At 57.8% G+C, this 25,034-nt stretch overlaps 3 protein-coding genes across 3 annotated transcripts in view; 2 read left to right on the top strand and 1 right to left on the bottom strand.

Annotated features, from left to right (window-relative positions):
- Nucleotides 1-2,247, top strand: part of SCAPER (S-phase cyclin A associated protein in the ER) — a 162,673-nt gene extending 160,426 nt beyond the window's left edge. The window contains exon 32 of the mRNA XM_059678318.1: nt 1,812-2,247. Coding sequence (XP_059534301.1) covers nt 1,812-1,912 — 101 coding nt within the window. The 3' untranslated portion in view covers nt 1,913-2,247. The remainder of the gene's footprint in view (nt 1-1,811) is intronic.
- Nucleotides 2,248-5,728: 3,481 nt separating this feature from the next.
- On the bottom strand, nt 5,729-10,530 carry ISL2 (ISL LIM homeobox 2). The gene is made up of 6 exons (XM_059678443.1): nt 10,324-10,530; nt 9,415-9,604; nt 9,078-9,337; nt 7,418-7,701; nt 6,767-6,934; nt 5,729-6,497 (listed from the first exon to the last, which is right to left on the bottom strand). The coding sequence occupies exons 1-6, from the start codon at nt 10,379-10,381 to the stop codon at nt 6,381-6,383; spliced, it is 1,077 nt and encodes a 358-aa protein (XP_059534426.1). The 5' UTR covers nt 10,382-10,530; the 3' UTR covers nt 5,729-6,380.
- Nucleotides 10,531-23,611: 13,081 nt separating this feature from the next.
- The window catches only part of ETFA (electron transfer flavoprotein subunit alpha), a 37,994-nt gene continuing 36,571 nt past the window's right edge, over nt 23,612-25,034 (top strand). The window contains exon 1 of the mRNA XM_059678397.1: nt 23,612-23,780. Within this exon, the coding sequence (XP_059534380.1) occupies nt 23,742-23,780 (39 nt within the window). The 5' untranslated portion in view covers nt 23,612-23,741. The remainder of the gene's footprint in view (nt 23,781-25,034) is intronic.

Genomic DNA, 25,034 nt, shown 5'->3' on the forward strand with positions numbered 1-25,034 from the left:
TGCAATTTATACTCGCCTCATGCAAGATATAATAAATGGTGAGTAATTACTAAATTAGTAATACAGGAGACAATCAGATCATTAATATTGGCCTATGTTACTCACATAAATACTGAAATCACGTAGGTTTGGTTCCCTATACATGTTCAGAATAAAATTACTAGTGATAGTAACCCATATTGGCCCTAAATTCAAGTACTTGAATTTTTTTTAATTGAAATAAGAAATGTAAAATTGTTCTCCATGGAGAAAAGGCCATCAGATTACAAGGGTTTTTCCCTGTAGTTTTCCTGCTGAGATGTTTCCTGAGATCAAACTGGAGATGTAGAGTTTTAAAGAGCATCTTTACTGTTTACAACATTTTGCTTCCTAGACAGTAACTGAGGCGTGCAGGTGGCTCTGTGACTGTCGAGAAGCGTCTCTGATTGAGACCCTAGTTCTCCCGTTAGTTTGATAGCCTTTAAAGTGGCCAGTCAGGGGCCCCTCCAGCAGGATCCCCTGGGGCACCCACTGAGTAGTCCTTACTGGGGGGCAGGCGGCAGTGGGGGTCATCTTGGATTGTTACACACACACTCACACACTCACACACACTCACACACACTCACAGTGGGCGAGTGTTGAAAAGTACAAAGATGAAAATATAAGCTTGTAACAGTATCATGAAAAACATCACGTTTTAGTGACTCAAATGAGTAAACAGAAAGCTGTGCCCCTTTTAGAAATTAAAGTCAGCCTCGCAGTTGGTCCCATTTGTCTAAGCCAGACGTGCACGTTCAGTTCCGCCCTGACTCGGCTTCAGCCTGAAGAGGAAAGCTATGGGGGCCTGGGGAAAGTCAGCATCGTTCGTCACTGTTTCTGACAAGAGAACGTTGACGTTTGTGAAGATGTGAAAATGCCACAGGAGTCCGGCGCCCGCACTGGTGCCTGGACAGCAGATTCTCTGCAGTGAGCAGTGCAGAGGCCCCTCCTGACGGAGGATGAGTCACCGTTGGCGCGTGTCAGGCAGGCAGAGTCCCAGGCGCTGCCTGCCTGTCCGCCTGGAGGGCTGAGGCTGTGGACTCTCCACCTCTTTCTTCCCCGGACCCTCTTCTCGGACTCCCACGCTTTCCCCACTCGGTGCTTTAATCCGCACAACAATGAGCAAACGAGAACCTCTCGGCTTTGCTCAGTCACCACTCTCTGTGGTGACACCCCACCAAGTTGTTCCTGGAGACCTGTTCCCTTCAGGGGAGCTTTCTGTGTCCCCAGAAAACATTTCAGGTCATTGGAGCTGGTTGCCCATGTGCACCCCTAAGTGTGAGCAGCCCTGCAGCTCACGCCTGGGCCGGTGCTCGCTGCCCCCGCTGTGCGAGTGGCTGCTGCGCTTACACCCCTAACCGTCCCCGCGGTTCCATAGGTGACCGGCACTCAAAGTGTTCAACCAAATAGACGGTTTTAGAAAATATGTCAAGTTTACATACATATTTACCCTTTCAAGTCTAATTTAAGGACAGATTATGATTGTCGTTTTATTTTGTTACTATACTTATTTTACCCTATTTTCCTACTCTGGAATCCAAAAGAAATTTTTTCACAATGTTTTACAGAGGGGTTAATGTCTAAATACATTAGAAGCATAAAACAGATTGTGACTCAAATATATTGTATATTTTATACTATAGGTAGATCAATTACCTTGTTTGCATAAATTGTGTCATAGTTTATCTGAAGTTTATGTCTCCATTTTGTACTCAGATAGCAAAATAATTTTAATTTCTTAAACTTCAAAGAATTTAACTTTTACATTTCATTCTTTTCCATTTTTCTCTCAGGAAAATGCCTTGGATCCCAAGACTACCTTGAGCTGGCTAACAGATTTCCTCAGCAGGCCTGGGAGGAAGCTCGACAGTTTTTCTTAAAAAAAGAAAAATAAAAAATGTTTTGGTTGGTTCTATATTTGAGTACCCTCATTAGTAATTTAAATTGTTCAAATGTTCTAACTGTTCCTTAAGAAACCCTTTTTCACATGTTTATACTCCCCCCCGTATGTAGATATGGTATATACTTTGAACTATTTATAATGGCTGTAGATACGTCATGTTCTACTTGCTAACTGTAAGTTGAGTTTATTTCATTTATGCACAACAGTTTGCATTTTGGTAACTTCCATCTTATATCCTTTGCGTTTGTAATATGGGTGAAATTAGGCACAAAATTAGCAAGTCTGTTTACTTCTTGTAATAAAGTAACTTATTCTGTTTGTCATGGTGACTTTTCTTAAGACAATTCAAATTTGAAAGGAAATGCTCACTCCGGCTCTGTTAACCCGCCTGACCGCCCTCTTTCGGGACTGGAGTGCCTTCTAGTTACACGCGCGATCGGGGCCACTGGGGTGCGTGAGCGCGTGGCTCACCCGCCCACCGAGCCTCCCTCGGACAGAGCACAGCCTCCCGGGATGCGAACCGAACTGTTCTCCGGAGTAAAGTCCAGATCCGGGAAGATCCGCTTCTGAAAGACAGGACGGCGGCGCTGAGCACAGGGAACGTGGGCGCTGACCTGGCCGCCGCCGGGCGCCAAGTGACGCCCTAATCGCCTCTGTCGGATGAGGATCAGCGTGACCAGCAACAAGGCTCCGGTCGGAAAACGGTTCCGAAAATGTATCGGATCCAAGACTCGGGTGGGGGGCTGAGCAGGAGAAGTTTCTTCGCTTTTTTAAGAGCAAACCCAGCTACTGAGTCCCTAGGCCGCCGGGCGCATGGTTTTTTACTGTTTTACAGAGAAAAGGTGGAGCTCCGCTTCCAAACAAACCCAAAGGCGACCCAGCCCCGTGCGCGCATCCAGGTCGCTTTTCACTTGCAAATGCTCGTCTGGTCGGAAGTTTGCCCGAAAGCCACAGTAATGGAGGCAACGTGATCACCCTCCCGGGAGCCGTCCACACCCCCTGCCCGGCCGCTTGGGCGGGTCGGAGCCAGCGGGACCTTCCCGGAGGGTGCTCCCCCTCCCCCGGGCGCTGGGACCCGGAGCGGCCTCCCGCTGAGCCTGGGCCCATCTCACCTCCCCTCCTAGGCGGCTGCAGACCCTCGGACCTCGGTGACCTGGGAAGGGGTCATCCCCACCCCCGGCCTCCACTCCCCTCTCCCGGCTCCCTCCCCCCAACACGGGCCTCCTGTCTTCCTACCGAACTGCCTGCCCCCCCCCCCCCAGCAGGTGCCTCCTCCAGGCCGCGCTCCCCTGGGGCCCGGCCTTTCTGCCAGGGTGGGACACCCCCCACCCCCCAGTCCTCATGCCCCTTCCTCTCCCATCGCCCGTCTGACTCCAGAGGCCCCCTCTCCCAGCACAGCCTCTATCAACAAGGTGCTGGTCTAATTGCTGCACGGTCCTCATTACCGCGCGGAATCCCTGTATCTGGAAGAAAGTTTACCTTTACATCAATCAGACCCGCGTTTAAAAGCCTCTAATCTTCCCTGCATCAGTTTAATAAACTCTGAATTTCCTGCTTTTATCACAGCGTGATTGCAACGTCTCTGCGAATAGTTTATTATTCATTCACAGCGTCCTCCCCCCATGCTAGCGAGGACTTGCTTGTATGGGAAACAGCCCGCGAAATGGGTGGCGATGCGCGCCCCGCCCCCACGGAGCAACTTTAGACAGTGTCTCACTGTAGCCCGGTGTTTGCCGCTCTGAAAAATTTAAGCTAGTCCATATTTTAATTTGAAAGGCTGATTTCTGTCCCACAGTCCATTAAATATTAACGTTTGTTGGGATACTGGCTCAGGGGCTCCGAATGTCCCAGAAGTGTGCAGTCCTGCCATACGTACTGAAGTTTCTGGTGTAATAGCCACACACTTTCCCAACTCTGGGACCCCTTCCCTGCCTGAATTTCAGAGAGCTATCCACATTATTAGATAAAGACTCTGAGAATGTCTTATTCTAAAGTGGATCTAGTTAAATAACTAATTCCCATTTTGCACCCATGGCCTCTTAACTGACTTTTTTACTACACAACTGGGTAAAAGTTGAGTAAACAAAATACAACACTTGTCATTGTTACAGGCAATTTAATTTACAAGAAAATCCCTACCGTATTACAGGAGATGTTTAAAGATAACCCGGGAACCATGAAAACATATTTATTAATGTAACTAACGAGGGGTAGATATGACACCTCACCAGGGCCCTTTGTAATAAAGCTTCAAAGTTAAAGGCGTTCCCTGGAACCCACCTGGGAAACGATGTGCCTGCAGAAGAGCTGTTGTTTTTTTACACAGTAACAGGCAGATGCCAGCAACCTGATACAGTAACCACTTCCTTCATTTCCCAACACTCAGACAGGCTCACATAAATATCAAAAGCAGGAATTAGATTGTTTGATTATGGATGGCAAGGGAAGAATTGACTGCAACTAGATGTTTCCACTTGTAGCATTAAAATAACTGCAGTTTGTCAAAAGCAAAAATTCAGAGCTAATTCACAGCCATTGATGAAATTCTTTATTCAAAAACCTATTTCCTTTTTAAAAAATGACAAAACCCAGTATTCTGGATAAATCAAACGCTTTCTAGAGATTAAGTTGGAAGTTTAGCCACGTCTTCAATGGGCGGCCGCAAGGCAAAAGAAATGCCTGTGTTTCCGTCTGGGAGGGAATGGCCCAGGTTGAGGGAGCGAAGCCTCAGAGAATAACCCTGATTGTGGACACCCTGGGCACTGGGGAGGGAGAGCTGGTCCTCTTACCCTGGTCACTCCCCTCACCTGTGAGTTCGCAGCGCCACTTCCTAAATCCCCTTTCCTTTCTGTGCTGGCACCGCCGTGGCGCTCAGGAGGCAGCAGAAACGTGGCTGCACGTCCACACCTCCCCCGCTTTCAGTAACTGCCGGCCAGTCCCCCAGCTTCCTGGGGGGGCGGGGGGGCGGGGGGGGGGGGGAGTCCTGCCCTCAGCCCGGCTGGAAACCACGGCGGCCCCGGCCCTCCCGCAGCCCACGCCCCTTAGCAGAAGCACCCACTCCTGCCCCGCGACCACAGGTCCCCCCAGTTCTCCCCGCCGGACTCTGCGGGAGCCGAGAGGGCGGCCGTCCCCCGCGCAGGGGCGCTGCCGTCCTGCAAACCCACCCGGACAAGAAGGGTTCGTGGTCATTTCCCTCGAGGGGCAGGGGAACGGACACCCGGAGGTTCCTCCACGGCAGCGGCCGGGCCCCCGCGAGGCTGCAAAGGGTTAACCTTTCCGCGGGGAAAACCTGAGCCCGGCTCTGCGCGCTCGCCCGGGGCTGCGGGAGATTCGGTATCTCCTGATTTCCTGCGACCTCTCAAGCCCGGTTTCAGGACAACAAGGGGCCGGGTTTGAAATGTCACACCGAGTGACCCGGGCCGTCCCCGCCCCGGCATTCGGGCCTGGAAAGAAAATAAACCGAGGACACGCCAGACTGGTTCTGGGGGGCTCGAGGCCCCGGCTCCCGCGCTGTATCGCTTGCAGGTGATGCCGGCGCAGATAAGGGGCCGCCGAGCGCCCGGCCTCGTCTAGACGGGAACTAATCACCGGCGGGACCCGCAGCGCCTGGCCCCGGGGGCCCAGGCCGGCGGGAGGGCCCGGGGCGCCGGCCCACGAGGGGCGACGGGGACCCCAGGCCCGAGTCCGCCCCACGCCGGCCGCCCGAGCCGCGGCTCCCCGCGCGCACACGGGGCCGCCCCTCCCGCCGCGCGCCCGCGCACCCCGACCCGACCGGCCGCAGCCCCGCCCCGCGCACCCGGACCCCACCGGCCGCAGCCCCGCCCCGCGCGGCGCCCAGTCCCCGCCCGGCCGGTCGGGAGCGGACACGCGGGGCGGCGGCGCACGAGGCGCGAGGACTGGGCGAGGCCCCGACCCCGCGGCGCCCGGCACACGGGAGCAGCTCGCGTCCGGTTATTTTTTTTTTATTAAGATGAAAATAGTCGTCCCACTACGAACGGACGGTTCTTACAATAAATAACAATAACTTACGTTCTGTTAGGCAAAGGCTCACACGCTCTGTCCTCCGTCGACGGATAATTTAAACGCGTTCAAGGTAAGTCCCGATTCTGTTTTCCCCGCGGCCATGCGCTTTGGGGGGCCGAGGTCCGCTCCTCGCGGCCTCTTCCGGCCTCTCCCCGTCGGAGCCCCTCGGGTCCCCCCGCAGCCGCGGGGAGAGGACAGGGCAGGGCTGACGCTGGGCAACCCCCAAGTCTGGTTCCGAGAACACGCAGGTCCTCGGAGCGGGGCTCTCCGGCCCGGGAAGCCGGTGCGCCCTGGGCTCGCGGCCCTCCGGTCGCCTCTCTCCGAAGCTTCTCTTTAAATAACAATAATGACAGTGACGGCGGCGGGGGCGCTGGGCTGAGCTGAGCGCTGGCGAGTCATGCAGGGAGCATGCGCGGTCCGGTCCGCGGCCGGGCCCTCACGTCTCCACGGGGCTCGGCACCATGCTGTTGGGCGTGTCGGGGAGCTGCGAGGACAGGGAGGTCACGTCGCTGCCGGAGGAGTTGCCCAGGGAGCCAGACTCGGAGAAGGAGACCTGCAGGCCGCAGGGAGGAGCGTGAAGGCGCGTCTGGTCGGGGCTCTGAGTCGGATGCCCCCTGGGGACGCGCCCCTGGCCGGGAGCGAGCCCTGCAGACACTCGGCCGGGTTCCCCAGGCGCTGGCTAATCCCTCTGCTACGCGCACCTTAATCCAGGGAGACCCGGTTTAGAGCGAATTACCCCTCCCCCCAACACCGACCCCCCCCACCCCCCTGCTGGTCCCCCTCCCTGGCTAAACGGCCAAATCCCCGCCTCAGAGGCCTCACCAGCTGCTGGAAGGCGGGCTGGTCCAGGTCACTCTGCAGCGCGAACTCGCTGAGCGTTTTCCACGGCGGCTGGTAGGTCTGCACCTCGACCGCGCTGCCCTGCAAGGCGCTCTCGTGGCGGATGGGGCTGCCCGCCACCAGCGGCGTCCCGGTCAGTCCTTGCAGGCTCTTGGGGACAAGTAGAGGGTGTCAGGTCTCGCTCACGCGCGTTTCCCTCCACCTTGGAGACGGGGCCCGGGGCGCTGGCGCGCGATTGGCGGCCTGAGGTGACCGCACCGGGGTGAGCCCTCCTTCCCCAGAGAGACCACCCTGGGGCCGCAAACCCGCCGCCACGGCCTGGCCTCGCCTCAGGGCTGGGAGCCCCGGGGCCAGGGAACCCCAGGCCTGAGTCCCCTTCCTCGCCAGGAACGCAGGACACGACCGGCCAGACTTGGGCTCCAGGAACCCCGACTCAGATCTGCCTTTGGGGCACGGAGACCCCAGCTCAGATGCAATAATTAGGGAGCCCAGAACCCCAGGAAAGCCTTACTCTGAAGGCCCAAGCACAGGCACAGGCCCACTCGCCCGTCTCCCAGGAGGAGGGCGCAGGACGCGGGCCCCTCGCCGCTCCGCTCGCTCGCCCGGCCCTCCCGCCGCCGGGCCCGGCCTCACCGTCTTGTCGCCGAGCTGCTGCTGCTGCAGCTGCTTCATGAGCAGCGACTTCTTCTTGTCCTTGCAGCGCTTGTTCTGGAACCAGACGCGGATGACCCGCGGGCTCAGGCCGGTCATCTCCACCAGCTGCTCCTTCATGAGCGCGTCGGGCCGCGGGTTGGCGGCGTAGCAGGTCCGCAGCGTGTGCAGCTGCTTCTCGTTCAGCACCGTCCGCACGCGGGTTGTCTTCTCTGCGGGCTTGTGCGCGTGCGGGCGCAGCGCGGGCTGCCGGCCGGACCCGGGCTCTGCTCGCACCCGGCGCGCGGGGGGCAAAGGCCGCGGTGAGCGAGGGCCCCCGCCCCCGATGCGCCCCGCAGCCGCCGCCCGCCCCCGCCCCGTCGGGCCCTCCCCCCGGACTTCGTTTCTCTTTTATTCGTTGATTTCGTTGTGCCGTTCGCCTCCCCTTTCTCTCTCTTCGCCCCACTCGGAGGGCGGTGCGCACGGTCGCCCCTTCCCGAGCCCCCGTCCCTCCGCGCGCAGCGACCTGCCCGAGTGCGGGAGGGGCTGCCCCCAACCGCGCCTCCTGCACTTACTGGACCCAGGAGGCCGGTGAGACCTGAACAGGAGACGAAATCGCCTCCGGGAAAAGCCCATGTTTCGGAGGCAGAGGAAGGAGGCGCCCACGGCCTCTGGAGCGGGAGGACTCCCAGCGCCTCGCTGCTTGAATCTGGGGGCTCACCTTCCGCGCCTCAGGCCCCTCCAGCCCTACCCTCTCTTTCAGGGGGGTCACTCGGCCCAGACTGTGCACACCGGCCTGGGTACTGCTCCTCCCTCAGGGCGCCAGGGTTCCCGGCCCAGCGGCTGCCAGCCTGGCCCTCGCCCGGCCTCGCCTTCTCTCCACCCGGGAAAACAGGCCCCGATTCCCGCGGCTCCGCGACAAACAAAAGGGAGATCCGAGCGCGCGGTTCCCGGAAGCGGCTTCCTCCTCCCTCACTCGCGCGTCGCCACGGGGCCGCACGCCCCGAATTCCTGCGCACTGATTCGGTGTAACCCCGCCACCCCGCCAGGGGTTCTGGATAAATATTTACAAGCAGCCGGCCCAGCCGGGTTTGCTCGTTCTTTAGGGGAAGAAGCGGCGGGCCAGAGGCGGGGGTGGTGCTAGGGGGGCATTGCCAGGCCTCAGGGCACCGCGGGGGTCAGGAATGGCGCTCGGGTCTGCGGCCCCCCGCCCGGCACACGGACCCGGATCGCCCTCTCAGCCCCGCAGGACCCACAGCGTCCCCCGCGGGAGCATGCCCCGCCCTCCCCGCCGGTGAGCATTTGGCTAAATTGTTCCTCAAACAAGGCCTCAAAACACGACACGGACACCCCTCTTCCTTGGCGGTTGGGCCTCGGAGCCGCCTGAGCCAGGCCCGCGCTCCTCCTCCACCCCCGGCAGCTGTCACCCCTGCTCCAGCTCCTGGAGCCGCGTCCCTGTGTCCTGGTCACGGAGGACACAATTCTCCGCAGTCCACCCCGCACGCACGCACACACCACACCGCCCTGGCTCCCGGAGACCCGCAGACAGACGGTTTCCCCGCACGCGCGCACGCACCGGCCCGCAGACACAGAAACACACGAATGACCACTTTCCGCCCCAGCCGCCAGCCCTGCGCACGGCCTCGCGCGCGGATGCGCTCACCTGGCAGATGCAGGCCCCGCGCGGGGAGCGGGCCGGGGCTCCGCGGGCTGCCGGCCCCCGCGCGCTCCAGCAGGAGCCCGTGGTCGGCCCGGCACAGCAGCTCGTGTTCCCGCAGCGAGAACTCGTCGCCCGGCAGCAGCTGGCGGCTGCACACGGAGCAGCGGAAGCACTCGATGTGGTAGACGCTGTCCCGCGCGCGCATCACCAGGTCGCTGCTGCTGAAGCCCACGCGGCACTGGGCGCACTTGACGCCGAAGAGCCTGCGGGCGGGCACGGGGCGGGCGGTCAGCGCGGGGCCGCGGCCCGCGCCCGCCGGGAGGGGTCGCCGGGGCCTCACCTGGCGTAGTCGCGCTTGCAGTAGGTCTTCCCGTCTCTCACGAAGCACGTGCACGTCTCGTCCAGGTACTGGCTGCACTCGGCGCACTTGAGGCAGGCGGCGTGCCACTCCAGGTCGGGGGACACGCGCAGGATGAACGGGTCGTGGATCTGGCTCCCGCAGCCCACGCACGTGGCGGTGCCTGGCTTCTCTGCGGGGAGGACAGCAGTCAGGCCCGGCTGCATGCAGTTCCGCCGCGACCCGGGGCGCCCGCCCGGCCCGCGGGCTCTCGGGCAAGGAAGCGGACTTCCTACGGGTTCCGGGCGATTGGAAACTCAAAAACAAAAACGGAATTTGTAAAGGCGTTTTGCCTCCGCCCCTCACCCCAAAATTTAAAAGAACATCCATTCGGACCGTAGTTTTATCGATGTGCGTTGCAGCCACAAGCTAAGGAGGTCGTGGGTGCGGAGACAGTAACTGGGCCCTTGGGCTCTGAGGACCCACCGCGTCCACAGGAGCGGGACCCGGCCCCTCCCACGGCAGCCCCGCCGCGCACCGGCTTCAGCCCGGGCTCCCGCGCCCTCAAGGACGCCGTGCGGAGGCCAGAGGAACAGTCCGCACCCGCCAGTCCCCGCGATCAGCGAGCGCACCGGAACCCACAGCCCCGAGTCCCCCCGAATGGACACAGCAGGTCCCGCAGCCCGAGGCCGGCCCGCGAGCCGGAGGAAGGGCTCATAACGATGAATTAAAGCTGCCGGATCCCAGCGGGAGGTCGCGCTGCGGGGGGGGGGGGGGGGAAAGGCGTGCGTTTTGCTCTCGGTCGCCCCGGGTCCTGTCAAGCACGAGCCACTTGTGGAACCCGCCGGCAGCGCATCCTCCTGCCGCAGGGACAGCGCGCACCGCCCACGCCCGCGCCCCGGGGACACTCACTCTTGGCCGGATCCCCCATCGCACCCGGCGCCGGACACCGCAGCAGGAGGTCCACCATCCGGGCGGCGGCGGCGGCGGGCGCCCCGTGCGCGCCGGGCGGAGGACCAGGGTCGCGCGCCCCGCCGGCTCTTGGCGAACTAACTCGGGCCCCGCGGACTCGCAGGACCGACCACACCGGCCCGCACGCAGCATGACGTCAGCACGCCGTCGCCGGGCCGGGCGGGGCGGGACCTGCGGCGTCACCAGCCTCCGCAGGACCGGGGTGCGGGGGGGAGGCGATGGGGACCCGCAGCCGGTGGGCGGGCGCGCCGGGTGGGTGGGAGGCGGGGGCGACGCGGGATTGGCTGCAGGGAGAGGGGCCACCCTGATTGGCCGGAGTGAACAATGGGGCGCAGCCCCCTCCCCGAAATGGGCCGGGAGCCCCCGGGCTGCGGCCGGGCGTCTGGGCTGGACCGACCCCCGGTCCCCGCGCGCCCGTGTCCCGCGGCCCCCACGGCTCCGCCCGAGCACGGAGGTGGATACCGACCGGGGAGTGGAGGGTATTGAAATGCTTTTAAAGGCTCCCGTTCGTAATTATTTAAAATTTAAAATTCATTCTTTGGGGATCAGAGCTGGGGAGGGAGGGTCTGTTTGGACCGGACCATCACCATCCAGCGGCCACCTCTCTCCTCCCTGCGCCTTTGTTCTCGGGGTCCCGGCTGGAGGGAGTGGCCAGGGACCTTGGTTCGGTTCGGGTAAACTGTTCTCAGACGCCCCGCCCTGCGCCCAGAAAAGTTCTCGGAGTCCCGGGTGGGGAGCGCGGCGGCGCAGAATCCACGAGGAGCTCCGGGATCCGGACTCGAGCCTGGACCCGCACATGTGGGCGGAGGGGGTGTATTTTAACTCCGATCCCCACCCCCCATCCTTCGCCCCGCACTCCCCTCGGTACCCCGCTCAGTCTGGAAACCAGGCTGGGTCGGAGGAGTTTCCCGCCTCCAGAATTAACGATTTCTGTAAACTCTTAACGTTCCATTTCACAGCCCAACTTGAAAGCAAATAATCAAGACACGATCGCGGCTGGGAAATGGGCGTTTATCTCTTTCAGAGAAATCGCCGTGGGTTTGGGTGGAAACGGTGCGGAGACCGGCCCGTGGCGTGGCGGCGGCAGTGGCTGGCCCGTGAGCGGGGTGCGCGGGGTGCAGAGGAGCCGGTGCGCGCGGGGCTGGGCGCGGTCTCCGCCGGATCGCGGACCCGCCCAGGTCTCCGCAGGCCCCTGGGCCCCGGCCCTCCTGCTGGAACCCGGGCTGTTTGGCCTCAGGCTCTGGGCTGCGCGCCCGGAATGGCTGCAGCCGAGGACGCGGGGGAAAGCGCGGCGGGAGCCGGCCAGGCCTCTGCGCCCAGCACCTCTGCGCCCCGAGCGCCCACCCGCCTGCGCTGTGCGGGGGCCTCCCGCCGGGGGTGGGGGGTCGGTGTGGGAGGCCAGTGGTCGCTCCCGGCTTCTGACCACCGCCCTCGCCTCGGGACGCCTCTGTGTCCTCGCGGGTCCATTTCTCCGCATCGCGTCCCCTCGGTGCCAACAGGCCGCTCCTGGCGCCTCTGGCCATTGGCGCTCTCCCGACTGTGTCGCTGCAGGTCGGGGTGGGAAGAACGCGGCGTCTGAATGGATTTGTCTGTAAAACAGACGAACAGAGGGGTTGAGCCAGGGGCGGGCGTCTGTGCGTTGGCTGCGCGGACGACGGTGACCGCAGGCGTCTAATGTTGCTTTTCTGCCCCTCAGTCTCCCATCTGTAAAATGGGTGGAAGATGACTAGCTACCCCTACGGCTGTGAGGATTAAATCCGTCTCCGGACGAGGCTTAGGACAACCCCTGGCGCCCAGGAAGCGCGCGATCCGTGTTAACTCTGATGGATTTCATCGTGGCTGTGTCTCCGTGTTGGGAGCCTCTGTGTGGGGTGCGCGGGGCCGGGGCGGTGCCAGGGGCCGGGTGCTGGCGCCCAGGAAGCTCCCGTGGGCTCGCACTGCGCAGGCACACACAGGCGCACCTTCCAGTTGTTCCCCACCCAGAGACCTTCCCCTGCACCCAGATGTTTTGTCTCCTGTTTTTCCCAGAATCGCGTGTGTGGGAGGAACGGGGGGCCTAACTGAGCATCAGCAGCCTAACGTCGGACACGCTGGACACACATGGTTGTCCTTACCCTCAACAATCCTAGGAAGGAGCTACTGTTGTTAAAATTACCGATATTTCGGTGGCTGAGCCTCAACTTATGAACCAGGAGGTCAGGGTTCGGTTCCGGGCAGGGCACAGGCCCGGGTTGGGGCTCCATCCCTAGTAGGAGGCGTGCAGGAGGCAGCCGGTCCATGATTCTCTCTCATTGATCTCTCTCTCTCTCTCTCCCTCTCTCTTTCTCTCTCCCTCTCTCTTTCTCCCTCTCTCTCTCCCTCTCTCTCTCCCTCTCCCTCTTCCTTCCTCTATGAAAACAATTTTTAAAAATTGTCCCTATTTCACAGATGGGGTAACTGAGGCTTGCAGTTAAGGAAATTGTCAGAGGTTGCACAGCTAGTGGGTTTGACCCAGGCTCTCTGCCTGCAGAGCTGCTTATGGAGCCCTCGCACCCCCTTGCTCCCAGGACACACAGGGATCCCTCCAAGGGCACAAGGCCCACCCCCAAAGGAAGCGGCTGCATTGATCCTCACCCCGAGTGCCAGAGAGGCAAGGGGCCCAGTGACCTGTCCCAGCATGGAAACGACAGACAGTGATGTTACTGGAGGCCAGGTCTCCTGCCCAGACCAGGGCTCTTCCCGCTCTGGCTCCTGCCTCCAGCCTCCTCCCACCTCCCGCCCACAGGCCTCCGCTTTCCTCCAGAGGCAGTGAGATGTCCTGTTAAACAGGCCATGAAGGGCCTGGGATTCACACCATCACCTGCCGGAGGCTTTGACGTGGGTGTGTGTTGGGGGGGCGGGGAGGTTCCATGTTTCAGAGCCGCAGCTGAGGCCTGGGAAGAGGAAGAAAGTTGGCACATCAGGGTCAGCCTCCAGGCCTCCTGGTAGCCAAGCCCCTGCTCTCTCCATGACACTCTTGCCTGCCTCCCCCCGCAACGCCTTTGAGCAAATGGGTCCCAGTGCACTGCTGGGACCCTCTCCCTCCTTCCGGGGCCACATGTGCACTGACCACTTGCCCTGGGCTGGGCCATTACGGACAGTGTAATTTATTTATTTTTAATATATTTTTTATTGATGTCAGAGAGGAAGGGAGAGGGAGAGAGAGAGAAACATCAATGATGAGAAAGAATCATCAACCAGCTGCCTCCTGCACGCCCCCCACTGGGGATCGAGCCCACAACCCCAGGCCTGTGCCCTGACCGGGAATCGAACTGTGACCTCCTGGTTCATAGGTCGATGCTCAACCACTGAGCCACACCGGCCGGGCACAGATGGTCTCGTTTAAAGCACAGGCTGCCTGCCCACAAAGCTGGCCCTGCCCCTGAGCATCCCAGAAATGAGCCAATCACCTTCGCAAGTGAATCCAGCTCCTAAGGGGTGGGATTGAGACTCACACCCACTAGCCCATGAGGCTGCGATGAACATGTGCTGCTCGAGTCTCTCCAGAGGGGAATGCCTTACTGACTTGCTTCTCACTTTCCTTATAGTAGACACACGCCAAACCATTCCGTTAAGAAACCCACCGTCTGCAGCACTTCTGTACGTGGGAGATCAATAGGGTCCTTATACAAGGGTGACAAAATGAACCCCCCCCCCCTTTAAGATATGGGAGCCTTTTCCCGGCCGGCGTGGCTCAGTGGTTGTGTGTCAACCAGGAGATCACAGTTCAATTCCTGGTCAGGGCACCTGCCCAGGTTGCGGGCTCGATTCCCAGTGAGGGGCGTGGAGGAGTGAGCCTATCGATGATTCTCCCTCATCATTGATGTTTCTGTCTCTCTCTCTCCCTCTCCCTTCCTCTCTGAAATCTATACTAATAAAAGGGTAATATGCTAATTAGGCCAGGAGACCTTCCAGACTTCCTTCCGGACAAAGCCATGGTGGCGGGGCTGAGGCAGAGGCGGTTAGGGGCGATCAGGTCTGCAGGGGGGGCAGTTGGGGGTGAGCAGGCTAGAAGGGGGAAAGTTGGGGGCAATCAGGCCCGCAGGCAGAGTGGTTAGGGGCAATCAGGCGGGCAGGCAGGCAGGTGAGCAGTTAGGAGCCAGCAGTCCCGGATTGTGGGAGGGATCCCAGATTGGAGAGGGTGCAGGCCGGGCTGAGGGACCCCCTCCCCCCCGCTGCATGAATTTTGTGCACCAGGCCACTAATATATGTGCCTCTGTTTCTTTTTAAATCCCACGCTGGAGGGAGCTGCCAGGATCACCCACCGAGCCTAGATCTTGGCAGAGGAGGGGCCATGGGAAGGAGCTGTGCCTGGTAGCTTCTGGGAAACTTTCATTTTTCCTGTCTTTCCAGCAGGCGGAGGCCGGCCAGCTGGCCTGGCCTGGGAGTGGCGCTTGAGCAGTCTGGCAGCTCCCCCATCTGCACAAGTGTGTGGACTGTTGTGGGTTGAGGGTGTGCAGACTTTGGGGCGGGTTACAGCCCCGTGATCGATCAAAGATGCTTTCCTTTCTCATCCTAGATCCTCAAATGGGAGGTGTCTCTTCGTAAGGTTATGGTCAGAATCTCCGAAAGGTTTAGGAGGACGTTCTTCGTAAGGAGGACCAACCAACGCGTGTCCTGTTTGGTCCATTTGTCACCTTGAAACAAAGTGGGATCATAAATCACTCCAGCGCCTGGCTCTAGCGAAAGCCCATCCGGCAACAATCTCCCAAAAGAACCATCTTCTGGGGGCGATCGCTAACGGCAGATTCCGAAAATAGGTAATGAGGGAGACAACAGAACCTGGGTTGTCAGCGCTTGCCCGGCGGGATTATCCGATGTCTAATCGGGCACAGATTGTGATCAGCGTGACTCGCGGCCGAGGGGCCTTGATCCGACTCGGGAGGGAATCCGGCCGGGGTTTCATCTGCTCAGAACGTGTAATGGGTTTGGAGGCAGCAGAAAAGCAGCTTGTACCGGATTTTGCCGCATCACCGTGATGAGGGCTATTTGGGTCGGCTTGAGTTATGGGCAGTGTAAATTATTTATAGCCACTTTAGGCAGGCCTTACGCTACTAAAGGCCTTCGGAACAAAATAGTAGCGCTGCTCGTGCTGTCGGAGCAGGGATCTCACTTCGTTGAGTCCTGGTGCCCACCCCGCAAACAGAGAGGCAGAGAAGACATTAGAGGCTGGCAGGCTTGCCCTGGCCGGTGCGGCTCCGTGGATAGAGCGTCGGCCTGCGGACTGAAGGGTCCCAGGTTCGATTCCAGCCAAGGGCACAGGCCTGGGTGGTGGGCTCGATCCCCAGTAAGGGGGTGTGCAGGAGGCAGCCGATCAGTGATTCTGTCTCATCATTGATGTTTCTATCTCTCTCTCCTTTCCTCTCTAAAGTCAATTTTAAAAAATATTTTTAAAAAAGCCCTAACTAGTTTGGCTCAGGGGATAGAGCGTTGGCCTGCGGACTCAAGGGTCCCAGGTTCGATTCCGGTCAAGGGCATGTACCTTGGTTGTGGGCACATCCCCAGTAGGGGGCGTGCAGGAGGCAGCTGATGGATGTTTCTCTCTCATCGATGTTTCTAACTCCCTATCCCTCTCCCTTCCTCTCTGTAAAAAGTCAATAAAATATATTTTAAAAAATAAATGCTGGCAGGCTTGACTGGTGAGTCTTGACCTATGAACCAGGAGGTCACGGTTCGATTCCCGGTCAGGGCACAGGCCCCGGTTATGGGCTCGATCCCTAGTGGAGTGCGTGCAGGAGGCAGCCGATCCATGATTCTCTCTCATCATGGATGTTTCTCTCTCTCTCCCTCTCCCTTCCTCTCTGAAATCAATAAACACATATTTTTTTAAAAGGCTGGTAGGCTCATCCAGTACTGGCTGAACATGACACCCTTGGCTCAGACCCAGGCAAGCTCAGGCCCCACAGAAGGCAACGGGTGAGGCTCAGACAATCAAGCACAGAGAAGATTTCCCCATGAACTAGACAGGGTTCCATTTAATCAGACAGCTTATCCAAAATAACTCCATTTTTGTTAAAAACTTAAATTATAAATTTCAAAAAATGGAAGAGAAGGCCATCTCTCTAAGTTTATTTTCTCTGAGAAGTGGGATTAGAGCAGTTTTCTATTTTCTTCTTTGCAAGTTTTCTTAATTTACCAATTGTTGTGACTATACTCTGACTTTACAGGGAAAACAAACTGATATTTTTGTTTTATTTCATTTTTAAAAATATATTTTATTGATTTTTTACAGAGAGGGAGGGAGAGGGATAGTTAGAAACATCGATGAGAGAGAAACATCGATCAGCTGACTCCTGCACGCCCCCTACTGGGCATGTGCCCACAACCAAGGTCCATGCCCTTGACCGGAATCGAACCCGGGACCCTTCAGTCCGCAGGCCGACGCTCTACCCACTGAGCCGAACCTGTCAGGGCTGGTATATTTGTTTTAATGAAAGGCAGAGTGAGCCCTGCATAAACAGGGGAGGCCTCCAGAGTGAGGTGGCTTGTGTGACTGTGATTCTCAGACTTTAGGAATTCAAGAACCAATAGAAAAGCAACAGGGACATCCCAGGGGACCACCACGACTCCATGATGCCACGGAGACATGGGAAAAAACACCAAAAACATAAAGAAAACCAGCTTCCGCCCTGGCTGGTTTGGCTCAGTGGATAGAGCGTCGGCCTGCAGACTAAAGGGTCCCGGGTTCGATTCCAGCCAAGGGCATAGGCCCGGGTTGCAGGCTCGGTCCTCAGTAGGGGGCGTGCAGGAGGCAGCCAATCAATGATTCTCTCTCATCATGGATGTTTCTCTCTCTCTCTCTCTCCCTTCCTCTCTGACATCAATAAAAAAAAGAAAAGAAAAGAACAAAAAACCCAGTTTCAGAATAGCGAGTCCTTTCCCATTAGGCTCAGTGACAAAGCTCATGACATCATCCTGACTTTTCTCATTTGGCTGCAAAATGCTGAGAACTTCATCTTGGTCTGAAGATTGGGAACCGCTGGGGTGGAGTCTTGGAAATGAGAAGGAAGCACCAAGCAGCAGGCCCCTGGACGCAGGAATGAGCCCGAAATGTGGGGACCGTGGGGGGCTCTGGAGCGTCCGCCTGGCCCCAGCACCCTCGTCGCTGTCTCGCGGTGCGTGGGGTTCCGTGTGGAGATGCCTGGGGGCCAAGTGGCCATATCATTCTTTTCTTAAAAAAATTAAAAAATATTTTTATTGATTTCAGAGAGGAAGGGAGAGAGAGGGAGAGAGAAAGATTGAAACATCAATGAGAGAGAATCACGGATCGGCTGCCTCCTGCACGCCCCACACTGGGGATGGAGCCCGCAACCCGGGCATGTGCCCTTGACCAGGAATGAACCATGACCTCCTGGTTCATAGGTCGATGATCAATCACTGAGCCACGCCGGCCGGGAGACAGTTTCGTGGACATCCACCTGAAATCCTGGACATCCACCTGAAATCCCTTTTCTAGGCACTAAGGCGACACCACCCCCACCCTTTCTCATGGAGGAGCAGCCTATAGGGACACGTGTCCATCATTAAATCTGTGAGGCCAGAGGTGGTATCAGTCCCCTCTCAGCCAAGAGCTCCCGGATCACTCCGTCCTCCGTGCCTGCTGAGGCCGGTCAGGGCGTTGGAGGGCAGGCCAGCCATCAGCGGGGCCTCGGTCGGAGCCTCTGGGGCACCGGGCTCCGTGCAAGTCCTGGTGTCCGTGTCTGTCCGTTGGCGGAGACGGGCGTGTTTGATGAAGCTCAGGATAAGACGTCAGTGTTTATGTGTCAACCTCCAGCTTCACTGCAGCCTGACGAAGGCCAGGGGGACGCAAGGCTAGTTTGAAAATGTAGGCCAGTCCCTCGGCCGTCAGTCCCACCGATCACACAGGCCTCCCCCAAGAGCCGGAACATGGATAGTTTAACACAAGTGCGGTATCGGGAGGGTGAGCCGTCGCTGAGCGGGGCACGCCAGGTGACGGTCAGAGCGCGTGCCAGAAGGGGGCAGGCTCAAGGGCACCTTAGATGTTGCACGTACGTGACATGAAGCATCGTCAGAATCGACGGTGGGTGAGGCATCGGCAAACAGACAGAGGTCCCAGCTCAGTCGCTTCACGGAGAGGAAAGGGGCCCGGGACTTCAGAGCCGAGTGTGTGAGAGTGCCCGCCCCTGCAGCCAAGGCCTGAACTGATTTTGGGGGGAAATAAATCACCACCTTTGCATGGTCGCAGACACCGCCGATTGGCTTAGCACACTTTCCTCACAGCCCGTTGCTGTAGCTAGATCCTTCATGCCAATTCTCAGCCTCTGAACCAAACATTGCAAAGAATGCTCCAACTTGTAATTGTCAGGTCAGGGTGGGTTTCCCTACCTTCCCAAGTGGGAATTCCTTGGATTGCGTCTGTATCTCTGATTAGCAGAGTCCTCTTCTTCTTCTTTTAAAATATTTTTTTTATTGATTTCAGAGAGGAAGGGAGAGGGGGAGAGAGAGAGAAACATCCATGATGAGAGAGAATCTTTGATCGGCTGCCTCCTGCACGCCCCCCACTGGGGATCGAGCCCGCAACCCGAGCCTGTGCCCTTGACCAGAATCGAACCCGGGACCCTTCAGTCCGCAGGCCGACGCTCTATCCGCTGAGCCATGCCAGCCAGGGCAGCAGCGTCTTTTTTTTATGAAGATTTTTTGTTTGTTTGTTTCACTGGGGAGGGAACATATATTTTTTAAACAGTGAGATGTTTTTTATGTTTTAAAGTGTTATTTTTCAACTTACAGCTTACAGTCAACATTATTGCGTAGTCGTTTCAGGTGTAATAGCATAGAAGTTAGACAAACGTCCCCACACCCCGATATTTCCAACACCCGCCCGGCACCAAACCTGGTGATTACAGTATTACTGACTGTATCCCCTGTGCTGTACTCTGCATCCCAGGACTACAGTGTAACTGCCAATTCGTACTTCTCAATCTCTTCACCTCTTTCACCCCCAATCCTCCTCCTCCCCTCTGGCAACCATCAGTCTGTTCTCTGTGTAAGTCTGTTTCAATTTTGTTTATTTTTTCTTTAGATTCCACATGTATGTGAAATTATATGGTACTAGAGGCCTGGTGCACGAATTCATGCACAGGTGGGGTTCAGTCGGCCCCACCCCCGATTGGGGGTGGGCGATCGGAGGGTAGGTGATGGGGGGAGTCTGACCGGGGGGCGGGGCCAGGGGCAGTTGGCTGGCCGGCCCACCCCCTGGTCGAACTCCCGGTCGAACTCCCAGTTGAGAGGACAATTTGCATATTAGCCTTTTATTATAGAGGATTTGTCTTTCTCTGGCTGACTTGTTTCATTGAGCATCATACCTTCTTGGTTCATCCATGTTGTCACAGACGGTACACTTTCATTCTTTTTTATGGCCTAGTAGTATTTCAATGTATATATGTCCCACCACGTTTTTAAAAAATATATTTTATTGATTTTTCACAGAGAGGAAGGGAGAGGGATAGAGAGTTGGAAATATCGATCAGCTGCCTCCTGCACACCCCCTACTGGGGATGTGCCCGCAACCAAGGCACATGCTCCTGGCTGGAATCGAACCCGGGGCCCTTCAGTCCGCAGGCCGACGCTCTATCCGCTGAGCCACACCGGTCAGGGCTATTGAGCATCTTTTCATATGTCTGTTGGTCCTTTGCATGTCCTCTTTGGACAAATGTCTATTCGGGTCCTTTTACGTGGATTGTTTGCTGTTGGTGGCTGAGCTGTATGAGTTCTCTTTAAATGTTGCATATTAACCCCTTACTGAACGGGTCATTGGCAAATATCTTCTTCCACTCAGCAGGTTGTCTCTTCATTTTGTTGACGGTTTCTTAGCTGTGCAAAAGGTTTTAGTTAGATGTAGTCCCATTTCTTTTTCTTTCTTTGTTTCCTTTGTCTGAGGGGATAGGTCATAAAAATATTGCTATGAGAAATACCTAAGATTTTACTGCCCATGGAGAACATTTTTTGAGCGCCTACTATGGGCTTCTAGAACAGAAACCCCTGAAGCGCACGGACTGTGTCTACTCTATCCCGAGGTGGCCCCCAGCCTCCAGGATGGCTTAGAATGTTCCCTGCCTCTGTCATTTTCACCCGTGGGTAGCGCCCGACCACGTGGTACCAGCAGCCGGTTCGTGTGACCAGCGGAACGTAGCAGTCAGGATGGTGCGTCACCACTGAGCTTAGGGTATAAAAGGCTGCAGCTCCTGTCTCTCTCTGTGGGTGTCTCTGATCACAGTCTTTGGGGGAAGCCGTATGGTGAGGTCCCTGTAGAGAGGAACCGAAGTCTCCTGCCACCAGCCACGTGGGTGAGCTGGGACACGCGTCCTCCATCCCACCGGCGTCTCCAGAGACGGCAGCTCTGGCCAGCACTTTGCAGCTTGTGAGAGGCTCTGAGCCAGACCCACCTGGCTGAGCCCGCCATGGAGAGGAGCTGTGTGAGATAATAGATGTTGTTCCGCCGTAACCGGTGTGGCTCAGTGGATAGAGCGTCCGTCTGCGGACTGAAAGGTCCCAGGTTCGATTCCGGTCAAGGGCATGCACTTTGGTTGCAGGCACATCCCCATTGGCAGCTGATCGATGTGTCTCTCTCATCGATGTTTCTAATTCTCTATCCCTCTCCCTTCCTCTCTGTAAAAAATCAATAAAATATATATTTTTAAAAATAAATGTTGTTCCAAGCGGCTACACGTTTGGGGGGTAATTTGTTATGCAGCGATAGGTAACCAATACAACATATAACCTCTCACGTTTGTCACCAAACCCCTATGAGGAAGGCATTCTCAGTACTCTGACCAACAGAGACACAGAGGATCCGTGAAATTAAAGAATTTCTCTAAAAGTGGGGGGAAGAAAAAAAAAAAACTTGAAACAGACCCAGGCCTCAACACCTGTTATCTCAGAATAGAAACATCGCATTTCTCCTGCTCACATAATCTTACCCTTAGAGTTTGTCATTCTGTTATCATTGGGGATTTCAACATCTGGTAATAATAAGAGTGGAGATTATTAAAAATATACCAAGGGAAGCTGTTTGCATAACCCATCAATGTTCAGAGGTTTTACGGTCATGATTTTCAAACAGAGAAATGACAACACTTGGGAAGGAAAAGGCAAGTTGAAAGGGGAATCGGAAACTGGCCCTATTGAAACCCTCCGTCGGTATTTTTAGCACGAAGAAAGAAACCCCGTGGTTGGCAGGCGTTGCCAGGAAGGTTGGTCCATTTTCATGTGCTCTGTTTAGAAAGGCAGAAGGTTGTTGCAAAATGATTTCTTCTTGAGAACACAGACGAGCCTTGAGACTACGAAGCAGGTTTTAAGAGTACAGGCCCGCCCGGCTGGCAGAGCTCAGTGATTGAGCGTCGACCTAGGAACCAGGAGGTCAGGGTTCGATTCCCGGTCAGGGCACAGGCCCGGGTTGTGGGCCCGATCCCCTGTGTGGGGCCTGCAGGAGGCAGCTGATCTGTGATCCTCTCTCATTATTGATGTTTCTATCTCTCTCTCCCTTCCTCTCTGAAATCAATTTTTTTTAAAAAAAATATTTTTATGAAGAATATAGGCCCATTTCCACCTGGCCCATTTGAAACCGAGGGCGAGACCACCCAGAAACAGTATTCAGGTCCAACCTCCACCAGCTCCCAAATTTTAAGCGACGAATTGGGTCTGCTGTGCAAATGCAGTTTTGAGAAAAATCTCTGGGCCTCCTGCATCACCAGACGGCTGCCCCCCAAATGTTTACCCAGACACTCCGGGCCGTCTGAGTCCGATCGATAGAAAACAGAACTGAAGGTTGCAAAACTCGTTAAACCAAGGTGAGCAGCAGCAGTCCTCCTCCCTGGAGTCCTGCAGCAGGGTGGGTCGGGGTTGGTGCGTGAGACGCAGCGCAAGACCTTTGTAAGGATTGACAGTTAAATGACTGGCTTTTTCAAACGATGTATTTATTTTGTTTTGTTTTTATTGCTTTCAGAGAAAAAGGGAGAGGGAGAGAGAGATAGAAATATCAGTGGTGCGGGAGAATCACGGATCTGCTGCCTCCTGCACGCCCCACATTGGGGATCGAGCCCACAACCCGGGCCTGCGCCCCCGACCGGGAATCGAACCCTGAACTCCTGGTTCATAGGTCGACGCTCAACCCCTGAGCCACGCCGGCCGGGCTGATGTATTTTATTTTAAAGAAAATAAGTGGACAGGGGGGGTCTGAGGAGATGTGGGGGAGGCAGGTGGTTTTGTGGGCGCAGAGGTCAGAGGTTTGGGCAGGTGGGCAGGAGTCGGGGGGTCTGCCCAGGGACAGGAGAATCGAGACACGAGAGGGCTAGGGTGGGGCCCCAAGTTACACCCCATTCAAGACCTCCCCCCGTCTGCTCTTCCAGCCGCATCTGCAGCCCTGTCCCCAGCCATTCTGCCTCCTCCTGCCCTGTCCTTGCACCTTCCCTCACGACCCTCCCCTGTCTGTGCCCACCAACTTCCTCGCCACGGAACCCGGTTCAGATATCACCCCTGCGGCGAACCCCTCCTCTCAGAGTAGGAATATGTCTGCTTGGATGTTTTCTCCGGAGTCAGGTGAGGGCCACCTCTTTTTTTTTTTTTTTAATTGAATTTATTGGGCCCTAGCTGGTTTGACTCAGTGGATAGAGCGTTGGTCTGCGGACTGAAGGGTCCCGGGTTCGATTCCGGCCAGGGGCACATGCCTGGGTTGTGGGCTCGATCACCCCAGTGGGGGGCGTGCAGGAGGCAGCCGGTTCATGATTCTCTCTCATCATTGATGTGTCTCTCTCTCTGACCCTCTCCCTTCCTCTCTGAAATCAATAAAAATATATTATTTAAAAAAAATAAATGAATTGAATTTACTGGGTCCCGTTGGTTAGAAAATTATAGAGGCAGCAAGTGTCCAGTTGCGCGCAGCACATCATCTGTATATATTGCATTGTGTGTTCTCCCCCAGACGGCAACGTCCTCTGCAGCCTTTTCCTGCATTTCCCGCGCCGGGAGGGTGCGGTCAGCACCTGACAGGTGTAGCTCCGGTGACCAATCGGAGCGAGGGGGCGGGGACACCCGAGGGCTGGGAGCCAGGGGCGTGTCGTCATCACCGCGGGGGCGTGGCCGAGCCGCCTCGCGTCGGCCCCACTCCTAAGCCCCGCCCCTTCGCTCTCCGCCGGCCCTATTGGCTGCGCGGCCGCCCAATGACGCGGCAGGAACCGCCCCCGCTGGTGCTCCTCGCCCCGAGCGTCCGCTCTCGTCCGCGCGTCTCGCGAGCGTTGCCGTGACGGGCAGAGGCGCTGCGGGTCGGGGCGCGAGTCCAGCCGCTTCGAGACCGAGGCTGCCTGAGGCGACCGCGAACCGAGACCATGTTCCGGGCGGTGGCGACGAGGCGGCTCCAGGGGGCGGTGAGGCCCGGCGGGGAGGGCGGGGGTCAGGGGGCCGGGCCTTCAGGCCGCCGTCCCTGCGACGGCGTCGGTGTCGGCGAAGGTCACGGGCGCCGCGGACCTGACGGGCCTCGCGCGGCCCACGGCCTGGGGCTGCCCTTGGCGGCTTCCGGCGGCCGCGCGGGCACGAGGTCAGGGGCGGGGGTGACCCTGAGCCTCGGCTCGGCGTTCGGGTTCTCACTGGGCGACCCGGTTCTCACTGCCCCCCCCCCCTGGTTCCCCGCAGGTGGCGGGCGCGGGGCGGGAGGGCATGTGGCCGCCGGGGTGTCCGGAAAGGGGACTGACCCCCCAGCGCGGGGGGCCGGGCGGAGGGCCCGGGGGAGCCAGACGCGGGCGGACGAGGGTGGTCGCCGCGCCGCGTGGTGGTGCGGGGAGTGGGCCCCGCGCGACGCCGCGCCTGCTGCGTGTGGGGGCCGGGGGAGGGGAGCGCCCCGCTTTTGGCGCTTTTATCATCAGCGCGTCCGCCCCGTTTCTCTCGCCTGTCGAGAGCCGGACTGAGAGGGGTGTTCCTCCCGCAGCGGCGGGACCGGCAGTGAGTCCCGCGTGGCCCCAGGGGTCACAGGAGGGTCCTGGGCTCCGCGGGGCTCCCACCGGAAACAGGGCTGCCCCGCTTCCTGTCCCACGACCCCCCCACCCCCGCCCCGCGCGCAGGGAGCCCTCCCTCAGCTCCCGGTTCCATGAAATTAAAAGCAGCTCCCGGACTCCCATCCGCCCACGAAGGTCAAGCCCTTCCTGCAGCCCGCGTTCCTTCTTGTCCCCGGGAGGCTTCTGTTTGTTTTGTGGTTTTGATTTCCCCCCAAAGGATCTAAGACAAACAAGGTGAAAGCGTGGGTTTGGGAAGAGTCCAGGTATCCGAGCCAGACCCGCAAGAGACACACAGACAGACACAGACACACACAGACACAGGCACAGACAGACAGACACATAGACAGACACACACACACAGACACACATACAGAGACACACAGACAGACACACACACAGAGACACACAGGCACACACAGGCACACACAGGCACACGCAACAGACAGACACACACGCGCACACAGACACACACAGAGACACAGACACACACACAGACACACGCACAGATAGACACACACAGACACATAGACAGACACAGACATACACACAGACACACACACAGGCACACACAGGCACACACAACAGACAGACACACACACAGAGACACACAGACACAGATACGCACAGACA

The sequence above is a fragment of the Myotis daubentonii genome, chromosome 21 (assembly GCF_963259705.1).
Source record: "Myotis daubentonii chromosome 21, mMyoDau2.1, whole genome shotgun sequence".
Classification (NCBI taxonomy): Eukaryota; Metazoa; Chordata; class Mammalia; order Chiroptera; family Vespertilionidae; genus Myotis; species Myotis daubentonii.

Excerpts from the sequence above, each read along its gene's own strand:
- ISL2 (XM_059678443.1), bottom strand. The coding sequence starts at position 10,381 with ATGGTGGACCTCCTGCTGCGGTGTCCGGCGCCGGGTGCGATGGGGGAT. Across the intron at positions 9,605-10,323 it reads GATGGGGGATCCGGCCAAGA|AGAAGCCAGGCACCGCCACG; the intron begins GTGAGTGTCCCC and ends TCCTCCCCGCAG. Across the intron at positions 7,702-9,077 it reads GCGGGGCCTGCATCTGCCAG|AGCCCGGGTCCGGCCGGCAG; the intron begins GTGAGCGCATCC and ends GGGTGCGAGCAG.